The following is a 12410-nucleotide window of genomic DNA, read 5'->3' as shown; positions in this document are numbered from 1 at the left end:
TTTTCTTCTGAGACTTGTATTTCCCAAACTGTTTCAGAAGAGAAAATACTGAGGAGCCTAAAATTGAGCTGGGAACTAAACTTTTATAAGGAACAAGAGATCAATGACCTTAAGGATCAGTAGGAGGGAGAAAAAGATGATTCTGTCTGGTTATCCAGATACTGTCTGAACTGAGAGTGCAAAGTTCAAAAGAAGGACCGATTAAAGGAAACAATAATTAGAATGAGTCTTACATGGCAGATCATCTCTTGAGGGTTAACCACATTTTGTAGCAGCTTGACCTCTGCCTGAGTGATAGGTTTGGAACTGTGCAACCACTACGTTTGCAATTGAGAAGACTTCAATTAAATTTTTACATTACAAAAAGCATTAAATGAGTGACTATTCACCTTTTTCACCAAGCTCTCAAGAGTGCACCTGTGTCAATGAATGGGATGAATGTCAACATGATTTTCTTCACAAGAGAAAGCAAATGTCCATAGGAGACCAAAAACCATTCGTCTTCAACTGGGAAACCAAAACTACCCCAAACCAGTACCAGACTTTCATCAATTACCTTGCTATACTTCTAAGCAACACTCTTATTATGGTACCAGCTACAGAGGAAGCTGTGACAAAAAGGATACAGGAAATCATTACTAATGAACAGTCTTGGATATTTGTGAGTATGTTGTTGGAAATGTTTCCACTTTAAAATTTTCTTTTCATAAGGTATAACAAAGTTGGTTGCTTAGTTAAGAAATGCTTGTGTAGGGGCAGCTAGGTGGTGCAGTGGAGTCAGGAGGGACCTGAGTTCAAATCCAGCCTCAGAAGCTTGACATAATTACTAGCTGTGTGACTTTGGGCAAGTCACTTAACCCCAATTGCCCTCCAAAAAGCAAAGAAAGAAAGACAGACAGAAAGGAAGAAAGAAAGAAAGAAAAACAGACAGACAGAAAGAAAGAAAGAAGTGCTTCTGTCTTATTTTTAATTTTAAGCCCATTTCTGTTGTTAAGCTTTTGTCACATAAAGGCAAGAGAAGGAGTAGAAAAATCTACATAGCCAATTTTGCCATTTGTCAAATCAGGATATTTCCAATTCTTAAAACCCAATCATGCTCCCTCATACTTCTGATGGAGATCTCCCAAAGTCACTTGGGAGCATATCTAGTGAATGTGTGATGGTCATCAAACATTTTTTCCCCTGTAGAGTATAACCATATTATAATATAAAATAATATAAATTATTATATTAATTATATATTAATAGTATTTTCATATTATTAATATTATATATTAACATTATAAATAATATTAGTTATATTAATAAATATAAAATAAATTATAATATAAAATAATATTTACTGTATATAAAATCAAAAGGACATCAATAAGACTTTTTTTTAAAAGTGAAAACACTTGTCCATTTTCATCAGAATAGTTGAACTAATAGGCTCATGTAGATAATTCATAGCCCTCAAATCATTGTAACAAGAAATGTCTCTTCTTCTTTCTCCATCTCCAATTCACACAAATCTTGATGTTTATTTTGAATTCAATGTTTGTTGCAGAGTCTTTCCATAGAAATCTGTTTTTTGCCTAGTATTCTAGCTTTTTTCATTGTGCAGGGTTTTCAGTTGTCCTGAAATTTTAATAGATGGCACCATCAAGTTTAAACTGAAGTGTTCTATTTTCATACATCAGCCTCTCTTCTCTCCTATTCATTTCAACCAATGGTCTACACCACAGATGTCCCTTAGGGAAAGACTTAGCAACATAATGAAATCCATATTTTGACTTATAATAATTTGACTTGCATGTTTGGCTTTGAATGGAAGGAGTAAACATGGGATATAGGGACAAATCTCACTATTGTAATTTACCTGCAGAAAACTGATGTCCTTCAGTCAGAGATCCAGTTGCTGACTCATCAGCTTGAGCAGCTATACCAGCTGTATAAAGAGGCAGTATGCCACTCCTCCCAAACTGAAAAAAAGCTTCGAGAGCAAAATAAATGCCACAACTTCTCCAAAGGAAAAAATGCCACTGATGACTTCTTTCAAAGGAGAAGGGATTTAGACAAGAAGGAAGTAAGACTACATTGAAGTATATGGCAAGGAAAAATGAATATTTTTAAATTTATATTAATATCCTCAATTTTACCCAATGTGCATAAATAACATTATTATTTGCATTCTGAAAGTAGTTTTTTGTTTTTTCTGGGGGTGGGGGATTGACATTGGAGAAGAATGATGACTTGATTAATTCCCATACTCCTGATTTTGTGCAGAAGTAAACAGAAAGTCTATGCTCCTCCTTCTTCATTATAAATATACTTGACTTTTTAAATGAGGAAATTTTCATGCAATTCTAAAATTATATCCTATAAGAAAGATTATCTAATCATGGAATTTCAGATGTAATAACAACTAGATAGTGAGGTGGCTAGGTGGAACAGTGAATAGAATACAGGCCCTGGAGTCAGGAGGACTTGAGTTCAAATCTGAACTCAGACACTTAACACTTAATAGCCATGTGACCTTGGGCAAGTCACTTAAACCCAATTGTCCTGCCTTCCCCCCTCCAAAAATCACCACCCCCCAAAAAACCCAACTAGATAGGAGAAGTATTTTTGAGCAGAGAGAATTGCTGGTGAAATGATGGGTTGAGCAATGAGAGCCCATCACTGGGCACAATATACTCAGTTTCCTTCATGGATGTTTGGAGAACCTGTTTCTGGTCACGCTCTGAAGAGAAGAATAGGGGCCTCTATTACTACTGTCAACCTGAAAGTTTGATTAAAGAAGACAAACAGGCTAGGTGATATGCATTTATATCATTTATTCCCTTTAAAGCTAGCAGCTACATGCTGCGTGGAGCCAGAACCTAAGTTTGGTCTGCCTGATACAAGAATGACAAAGTTATGTGTTTTTGGACAATCCCAGGACATCTGTGTCCCCCAGATTTATGGTCTCCTTATATTTTCTATCCATACCATGGGAAAGGAAGTTTCTTACTTGCAAATACAGATTGACAAGACAATAGACATAGAAGGGTCAGTTGGAATCTACAATCTCAGGATGTCTCTGTTTTCCCCCGTATGGAGTATGTCCCCAAGATAAGAGAAATTATACTGTTTAATTTTATCTGGTCTCTTGAGTTGCTGACACATGAAAGGGCATTTGGAAAGCAAAGAAAAGCAGTCTTATTGATTAGTTCAGACTTTGGCTCTTATTGAGGTCCAAAAATAATATTTAATGATTATCATTCTATCCTTAGAAACAGGATCCTCTCCAACTCACAGGAGAGGAATTGCATCAGGTCAAGTACACTGCACATGCTCCTTAAGGACTGGGCTCTCATTGGTCAGTCACTGTGTGGGATACAGCATGCAAGTAACTAAGATCTAGCTACTTTCAGTAAAGGCACAAACGGTTACAGGTCATCCACTTTACACTGCTATCGTTCATGCCATTCATGTGAGACATCATGGTGTAATGTAGGACTTAGGATGAGATCTGAATCTGGACCCTAGCTCCACCATTGGTTGTTGGGTGACCTTGAATAAACAGCTTCTTCTCTTATGATTTGTTTACTCATCTATACAGTGGAAATGAAAAGACCTAACTAACTTGTTGTGAGGATTAAATTAATAACTGAATCAAAAATGCTTTGTAAACTTCAAAGTGCCCTGAATGGAATGGAAGAATGGAAGGCATTATTACACCTAACAAAATTCTGTACCAGTAAAAGAAACGATTGCCTGAGGGGAAAGCACTAGCAATAAATTGTGTGCATTTATTTTTTTTGATATCCTAGGTGTATATCTAAACAATATGGTTGCAATTAATGAAAATCAATCTGCAGTAATATTTTGGAAATCAGATGACCCTGTTTGAAAAATTTTAACTTTCCCAGACAATTTTTTTTTTATATTTGAACCCTCTTCTTAAGGGCTACTAAGGTTTTGATTTCATTGGGAATAAAAGCTGGCTAGTGCTACACTTTAGCAGTTTCAATATGTATTCTTTTCCTCTTCCTCTCCCCCTTCCTTCCCTAAACCAATTGGACTCAGCATCAACAAAGGTTTCATAAAAAAGAATTATTTCAGTGTCCATTTTAGTATAGTTACATACATAAATGCCTGTACTATTTTTTTTCACATATGGTATTATATGTGCAGGTCTTTTCAGACCTTAAAACACAAAATACATGACAGATTTCTAACTCAATTTGATGAGTGCACAGGGTGGTAAACTTTTGGAGTTGCTGACCCTTTTGTGGTGGGTGTGATTATGTCCACTGACCACACTAGCACCTTCCAGTGGTTCAGATTGTTTTAGCATCCAGGTGAGAGGATTGGGTGCTCATCGATCAGGAGTCAGAGTTCCAAGGGTCAGTGGGATCCCACTGTGCTGACCTTTGAAGGGAGGCATCAATGCTCATTTTCAACTTCTTTTTCTCCTCCTTTCCAGAGTAAGGCATGGCATAATAGAGAGAACCTAAATCCTTCTGATGGTCAGGGAAGAGTAATGGTGGGAAGGGAGGGAGGATATTACTCCCCCAGGGATCCATTAATGTCTCTCTCGAGGCAAAAGCACATGAGCTCCTTGGCCTCTCAACTATAAAGCTTGAGAAGAAAACCCCAGATCTGAAGGTAAAAAAGAGGAAAAGGAATTCTCTGGCAGCATGGACCCACAAGCCAGAATTTTATCACGAGAAGTTGAGAAGGTGATTTCCTGGCTTATGGGTTATCTTGATAGTCTTGATATGAGAAGAAGTTCATGCACATGGCAGCAGTGGAACCTAGAGCACAATTTGGGGGAGCAAAAGAACTGAATTTTGGCCCCAAATGTTACTGTGTGTTACTTGGCCAATGTAGGTCAGTTGGTCTGGAATAGCCCTCCATGAGAGTGAAGCCCTCAGGTAGTACCATAAATATGGAGTTCAGTCTGGGTCTGTGGAGATGAAAGAAGAATATTAGCATATTTCCTCTCTGGTAATTCCAAGTTAATTTCCTCCCACAAGGAGTCCAAACAATAGGGTTTCTGAAGGACATTACAAGTTTGGGGAAAATATGAAACTCAACAGAGGGGAAAGAAAATGGTAGAATTTGTTTATGAACTATTGTGAATGCTTTCTATGTTTTCTGAGGGGTGTAACAAAGGTTATCCCATGCCTAAATTATACATTTCTCATCTTGAGTGACTTTATCGACACCTGTGGAGACCTAGATGTTTGTTATATTCAAACACCATTCTATGATTTCCTTGGAGGCAACAGGGGAGGAGAAGTAACCTGAGGTGAAGAGAAAGTGATTTCTGATGTTCCTGAGATTGAATGTAGCCTATTTAGGCCCAGATGGTGCCTGGAGCTCAGACTCCTTGATTACATTTCTGTCAAAGTGACCACTTTATCTGACAATGGAAATCATAAAAACATTGCTTCTGTTGTCAAATGAAGCAGTTGGAAATAACCTCACACCCCATTCCAACTGAGCCAAAGGTTGATTTCATGCTAATGACATCAATTCTTAACTGCCCTTCACAAATGGAAGCAAAAACATTAAAAACAAGTTATGGATTAAAGGGAGATATGACATTTCTGTTACAAAATGCTTCACCTATATTGTAGAAAGCGATCCTGACAATAACCCAGTGGGGCAGGAGTACAAGGATTATGATTCCCATTCTAGAGATGAGAAATTGAGGCCTGAGCAGGTGACACAAATTTTGGACTCAAAACTCAGGCCATCTAAGTCCTTGTCTAGTACTCTATATAGTTTGCTTCTGAAGTCAATGCTAATTGGATTTGTTAATGAATTTAACTTGGATTCAAAAGAATGACTTACTAATAAACTATGATTCTAGCATGTGTAACCCCAGAAATATTCCATATTTTAAGATATTCATAAGGACCAACTCCTTTGTTTCAACATAGGGAGAAAGTCAGTGGGAAGAAAAGAAAATGAAAACATGGTTAACAGAAGAGTTGAATGAGAAATGCATGAAGCTAGAGAAAGGAAAAAGTCAACAGATTCTGCTGAATATTGAGCCAAACTTGCAGAACCCTACAACACTAAGTCTGGAAGAAAAGGTGGAAAAACTTAAGAAAGAGCTCATTGAAATGAAATCCTCAAATCAAATTATGAAAACTCAGCTGAGGAGAGTCACCCACCTTAAAGTAAGCTGAGATAAGCAAGGTTATTTCAGAAACTTAACTAAGTTCTTTGTCAGTGTTTCCTGAACCTCTGTTTTTACTTTAAAGAAAAAGGTCCCTTTTTGCTCTAATCATCTTGTTTTCCTCTAGATCTTCTCCTTAAGTTCTTCACTGAGGGTACCAAATCAATGTCTACATATCACCATATAATACCATTCAATTCAGAGAAAGTTGGCACAATTCATGGAGGGCTAGATTTGGAGTCAGCAGACATGTGTTTGAATTATCAGCTCCTTGACCATAGGAAAGGCTCCAAGCCTCAGTTCCCTCACCTATAAAATGGGGCAGCCAGAGCTGAATATACTTAGGGATCAGCCAATGAAATCTGCAGTTTATTGACAACTGTCTAGCCAGACTTTCCCCCTTGTTTCTCTATGTATAGCTAGTACATTCCACATGCTTCCTGAAGTTAGGACCTCATTTTACACTTTTTACTGAATTTTTGGTTTGATATACAATGACTTGTATACTTTGTTTCACTGTGAGTAGACTCTTTTTTCCCCAAATTTATTTATTTATTTTTAGTTTTCAACATTCATTTCCACAAGATTTTGAGTTACAAATTTTTCTCCCAGTCTTTCCCCTACCCCCACCCAAAAATACTGAGCCTATTGAGTAGACTCTTTTTTTTTTTTTTTAAAGCAATTGGGGTTAAGTAACTTGCCCAAGGTTACACGGCCAGTTTTTTTTTTTTTTGTGTGGGTGTTAAGTATCTGAAGCTGGAACCAATCCTGGGTCTCCCTATTCTAGGGCCAGTGCTCTTACTCACTGCACCACCTGGCCACCCCTTGAGTAGACTCTTAATGATCATTTTCATTGTATTTTAGGAATGATGATATTCATGATTGTGTGTCTTTGCACCTCAATCGTGAGCTACTAGGAGGACCAGTGGATGGAGCCCTGATCCTGGAGTCAGGAAGACCTGAGTTCAAATCTTGGATTAGACAATTACTAGATGTGTAAAACCTGGGAACTATCCTCTGTTTCACCTCGGTTTCCTCAACTGTCAGATGGAAATCATATTCAAGCCTACTTCCCAGGGTTGTTGTGAGAATCAAATGTGTTAGATGGCAGAGTAGAAACAGGACCTCCAAGCTGCTCCAGCTCCCACCAACCCCAATTCATGTAAAAGGAGACTCTGAACAAACTTTGGAGCTACAGAACCCACAAAATGACATACAGAAGCTATCCTCCTGCTGAGGACAGCCAGGCAGGCTGGCAGGAAAGAGCCAGCTCAGCAATCTGGGAGCCAAGCCCAGCCCCACACTGAGGTTTTAGCCTCAGGGTGGGCTTGACCAACCACTGGCTGGAGGGACTCCAGATCACCAGCACCTGTGGCGGTCCAGAATTATCAATATATAGATGCAAAGGACAAAGTGAGAGGTCAGTGCAGTGTGGAATTTGGGACCCAGTAATTGGGAGTACGTCGGCTTTTGCCCCCTGGGCAAGAAGCCGCTGAGGGCTGTGGCACAGCCGCTGCCACATGGCAGCTTCAGCTCCTGACCTGCAGAGTGTAGGGAGACCAAGTGACCAGTCTGAAGGGTACTCACTCTTGCTTTAACCTGCTTGGATCTGGATTGTGGTCTAGGGTGGAGGTCCTAGGGTGGGTGACCAGCTTGCCAGAGTATGTGGAGGATTCAGAGAGGGCACCCAACTAATACCTCAGGCAGTTGAGAAAACCCCAGTGTTTGGGAGGGAAACTCCCCTGATTAGATTAGAGCAAATGCAAACTAATGATTTATGAGATATTAAGATACTATTAAACATATCCAAACAAATGAAAAAGTAGAAGGCAATGTGAAACATACCATAGGAAAAACCACTGACCTGGAAAATAGATCCAGGACAGGTAATTTAAAAATTATTGGACTACCTGAAAGCCATGATCAAAGAAAGAACCTAGAAATTATCCTCCAAGAAATTCTCAAAGAAAACTGCCCTGATGTTTTGGAACCAGAAGGCAAAATAGAGGTTGAAAGAATCTACCGATCACCCCCTGAAAAAGATCCCAAAAAGAAAACTCCTAGGAATAATAGAGCCAGGTTCTGGAATTCCCAGATCAAGGAGAAACTATTACAAGTAGCCAGGAAGAAACAATTTGAATATTGTGGAAACACAAACAGGATAACTCAGGATCTGGCAGCTTCTAAACTGAGGGATTAAAGGGCTTGGAATATGATATTCCAGAGGTCAAAGGAGCTTGTATTAAAACCTAGAGTCACCTACCCAGCAAAACTGAGTATCATGTTTCAGGGGAAAATATGGTCATTCAGGGGAATAGAGGACTTTCAAGAATTCTTGATGAAAAAAAACCAGAATTGAATAGAAAATTTGACATTCAGATACAAGAAGCAAGAGAAGTATGAGAAGGTAAACAGGGAAAAGAAATCATAAGTACCTTATCAAAGTTGAACTATTAATATTCCTACATGGAAAAACGATAATTGTAACTGATGAAACTTTTTTCAGTATGAAAATAGTTGAAGGGAATAGAAATATATATATGTCTATATCAGAGGGTATACAGGTATATGAACTATGTAAATGTGTGTATATATGTTCACAGGTATACATAGAGGGCACAGGACCAATTTAATAGGAAGGGATGATACTTAATAGGTGAAATTAAGAGGTGAGAGAGGAATATAATGAGAGGATATGGGGTAAACTATCTCATATAGAAGAGGCAAGGGAAAATGTTTACAAAGGAGGGAAGAATAGGAAGGCAAAAGGGAATGGGTCAACCTTATTCTTATTGAATTTGGCTCTGGGAGGGAATGACATACACACTAAATAGGGTATCTCACCCTTCAAGAGAGTAGGGGGGAAAGGGATGATAGGGGTGATGATGGAAGGGAGGGCGGGCTGGGGGGCAGGGAAGTTGGAAGTACCCATTTTTGAAAAGGGATAGGATCAAAGTAGAGAATAGAACAAGTGGGAGGTGGGATAGGAGGGAGGGAAATACAGTCAGTGTTTTACAATATATCTACTATGGTAATGTTTTGCATTAGCTACACATGTACAACCTATACTGAATTGCTTATCTTCCCAGTAAGGGTGGGTGACAAAGGAGGAAGGGAATAATGAATCTGGAATTCAAAGTTTTAAAGTTAAATGTTTAAAAAAAATTATATATATACTATTAGTAATACTATTTTACATATAATTGGGAAATAAGATATACAGGCACTGGGGCATAGAGATCCACCGTGCCCTACTGGAAAAGTCAAAGGGGGTATGGGAGAAGATATGGGAGAGAACAGATTGGAGGAGGGGAGATCTAGTAGGACTGCTATTTTGGGGTGGTGGGTAGGGGTAAAACAGGGAGGAAATTTGTAACTCAAAATCTGGCAGAAATGAATGATGTAAATCAGAAGTTAATTAAGCATTTGAAAATGAAAAAAAGAGAGAGAGAATCAAATGTGTTGATCTTTGTAAAGTGCTTAACTTAGTGCCTTTGTCTTAGTAGGTGCTTGATAAATACTCCTACACTTTCCCATTTTTATATTTACCTAGCATTTTGGAAAGAAAATACATGAATTGGCCTATCATATAGAGGAGAGACAGCATCATAATCATTCTCTCCTTACCCCCACAGGACCAAACCATTGAGAAGATCTGGAAATTTTTTAAAATGTTTGAAAGAGTTAAAGAGACGGCAGCTCAAAAAGTGATCAATTTGAAAACACCAGACTACAATGAGCAAAAATCCAGAAAGAACATAGAATGAATAAAATATGTTTGGCACTTTAACATTACATTCTGTAATGTTTGTCACTTAATTTTTTATGAAAGAAATATGGTGCTGATACCTAAACTGGTAAGATCCAAAACAGAGAAAGAAATTATTAACCAATTCTCCCAATGAATATAGATGCAAAAATGTTAAATAAAAATTAGCATAAAGATTACAGCAACTTATCTCAAGGATAATACATTATAACCAGGTAGGATTTATATGAAGAATGCAGGACTGGTTCCATATAAGGAAAACTCCCAGCATAATTGACCATATCAACAACAAAACTAATTGAAATCATATGACAATCTTAATAGATGCAGAAAACACATTTGACAAAATACAACCATTGCTTTCAAAAACTCTAGAGAACATAGGAATAAATGGAGTCTTCCTTAAAGGGCTAGGTCGCATCTACCTAAAATCATGATCAAGCATTTTGTGTAATGGGCATAAACTAGTAACATTTCCAATACGTTCAGGGGAAACAAGTATGTCCATTATCACCCCTGTTATTCAATATGATACTAGAAATGTTAGCTTCAGCAGAAAGAGAAGAAAAAGGAATTGAAGGAATTAGAATAGGCAAAGAAGAAAGAAAGCCATCACACTTTGCAGATGATATGATGGTATATTTAGTGAATTCTAGAGAATCAAGTAAAAAACTACTTGAAATAATAAACAACATTGGCAACATTGTAGGATACAAAATAAACCTCCATAAGTCATCAGCATTTCTATATATTACTTACAAAGCCCAAAAAGCAAGAGATAGAAAGAGAAATTCCATTTAAAATTACTGTAGACATTTATAAAATATTTGGAGGTTTACCTGCCAAGGGAAACTCAGGAAGTATATGAACACATTATGAAACACTTCTTACACACATAAAACCAGATCTCAATAATTAAAATATATCATTTGCTCATGTGGAGGCCAAGATAATATAACAAAAATGCCACTTCTATCTAAATTAAGTTATTCAGTGCCCTACTAATCAAACTACTAAAAAATTATTTTAGAGAACTGGAAAAAAAATAAAATTCATCTGGTGGGGGCGGCTAAATGGTGCAGTGAAAAGAGCACTGGCCCTGGAGTCAGGAGGACCTGGGTTCAGATCCGGTCTCAGACACTTAACACAAAAACTAGCCATGTGACCCTGGGCAAGTCAATCCCAATTGCCCTCCAAAAAGCAAAAATTAAAAATAACAAAATAAATAAAAAATAAAATAAAATTCATCTGGAAGAAAAGGTCGAGAATGTCAAAACAATTAATGAAGAGAAATGCAAGGAGATGGTGACCTCGCTGCACCAGACCTTAAATTATATTATAAAGCAGCAATGATCAAAACTACTTGGTATTTGCTAAGAAATAGCGTGGTGGGGGGTGGCCAGGTAGCACAGTGAGTAAGTTCACCAGCCCCAGAGTTGGGATGACCTGGGATGGAATCTGGCTCAGACACTTGGCACCCACCCAGAAACACCTGGCTGTGTAACCTTGAGCAAGTTACTTAACCCCAATTGTTAAAAAAAAAAAAAAAAAAGAAAAGAAATAGCATGGTGGGTCAGCGGAATAGATTAGTGTGATATTAAGGGAATTTGAAGATCTTCCCTGTACCTCAATAAGCCTATGGGACTTTGAAGACCTTCCCTGCCACTTAATAGGCCTTTGTGATCATGTGGTGGGAGGAACTTGCTAAACAGGTGGTGGAGAAGGAAGGGTGGAACAGGATGTGATAGTGAGACAGAGCTGAGAGAGAGAGAGAGAGCAGACAGAGCAGGCTAAGCAGCTAGTGTGAGTGAGTATTTTTGCCTGGGGGAACTTGTTTTGGGAGGTTTGGTGATATAGGTGCTCTCAGCATTCGAAATATGTATAGATTTCTTTGTTACTATGATGGATTTGGCTTGCTGGTGTTTGAATAAATGTCTTGGTTTCATCTTCAAGGATGAGAGTCTGTTATCTTTTTTAAAATTTTTTTCTTTATTTTTAGTTTTTATTTTTATTTTTTAAATTATTTTTTTAAAAAGCAATGGTGGGGGGGGGCGAGCCAACATGGCGGAGTAGAAGCAGGACCTCCCCTGCTCCGGATTCCACCTTCCCCAATCCATGTAAAAAGGGGACTCTAAACAAACTTTGGAGCTGCAGAACCCACAAAATGACACAGAGAAGCTAACCTCCCACTGAGGACAGCCTGGCAGGATGGCAGGAATTGGCTAGCACAGAGCTCTGGGAGCCTAACCCAGCCCCACACCAAGGCTTTAGCCCCAGGGCGGGCCTGACTAGCCACTGGCTGGAGGGACTCCAGATCAGCACCAGCTGTGGCCGTTTCCAGAATCATTAACACATAAATGCAAAGGTCAAGGTGAGAGGTCAGTGCAGTCTGGACTTTGTGGGAGTACATGGCATTTGCCCCCCCTCCTGGGGGTGAGAAGCCGCTGAGACGCCGGCACAGCCAGACAGTACCACATGGCA

The 12410-nt window shown here is 38.6% G+C and overlaps 1 protein-coding gene across 1 annotated transcript in view; it reads left to right on the top strand.

The window, feature by feature from the left end:
• Positions 1-11811, top strand: part of LOC138173697 (uncharacterized protein MCAP_0864-like) — a 42068-nt gene extending 30257 nt beyond the window's left edge. Inside the window, exons 6-9 of the mRNA XM_069103723.1 lie at positions 403-661; positions 1868-2068; positions 5919-6161; positions 9796-11811. Coding sequence (XP_068959824.1) covers positions 403-661; positions 1868-2068; positions 5919-6161; positions 9796-9927 — 835 coding nt within the window. The 3' untranslated portion in view covers positions 9928-11811. The remainder of the gene's footprint in view (positions 1-402; positions 662-1867; positions 2069-5918; positions 6162-9795) is intronic.
• The last annotated feature ends 599 nt before the right edge of the window (positions 11812-12410 follow it).

Source organism: Petaurus breviceps, unplaced genomic scaffold (assembly GCF_028583685.1).
Source record: "Petaurus breviceps papuanus isolate PSGF00001 unplaced genomic scaffold, PetGlider_PUasm1.0 64, whole genome shotgun sequence".
Classification (NCBI taxonomy): domain Eukaryota; kingdom Metazoa; phylum Chordata; class Mammalia; order Diprotodontia; family Petauridae; genus Petaurus; species Petaurus breviceps.
Note: the sequence above shows the minus strand (reverse complement) of the source record. Positions and strands in the feature narration are given on the sequence as shown.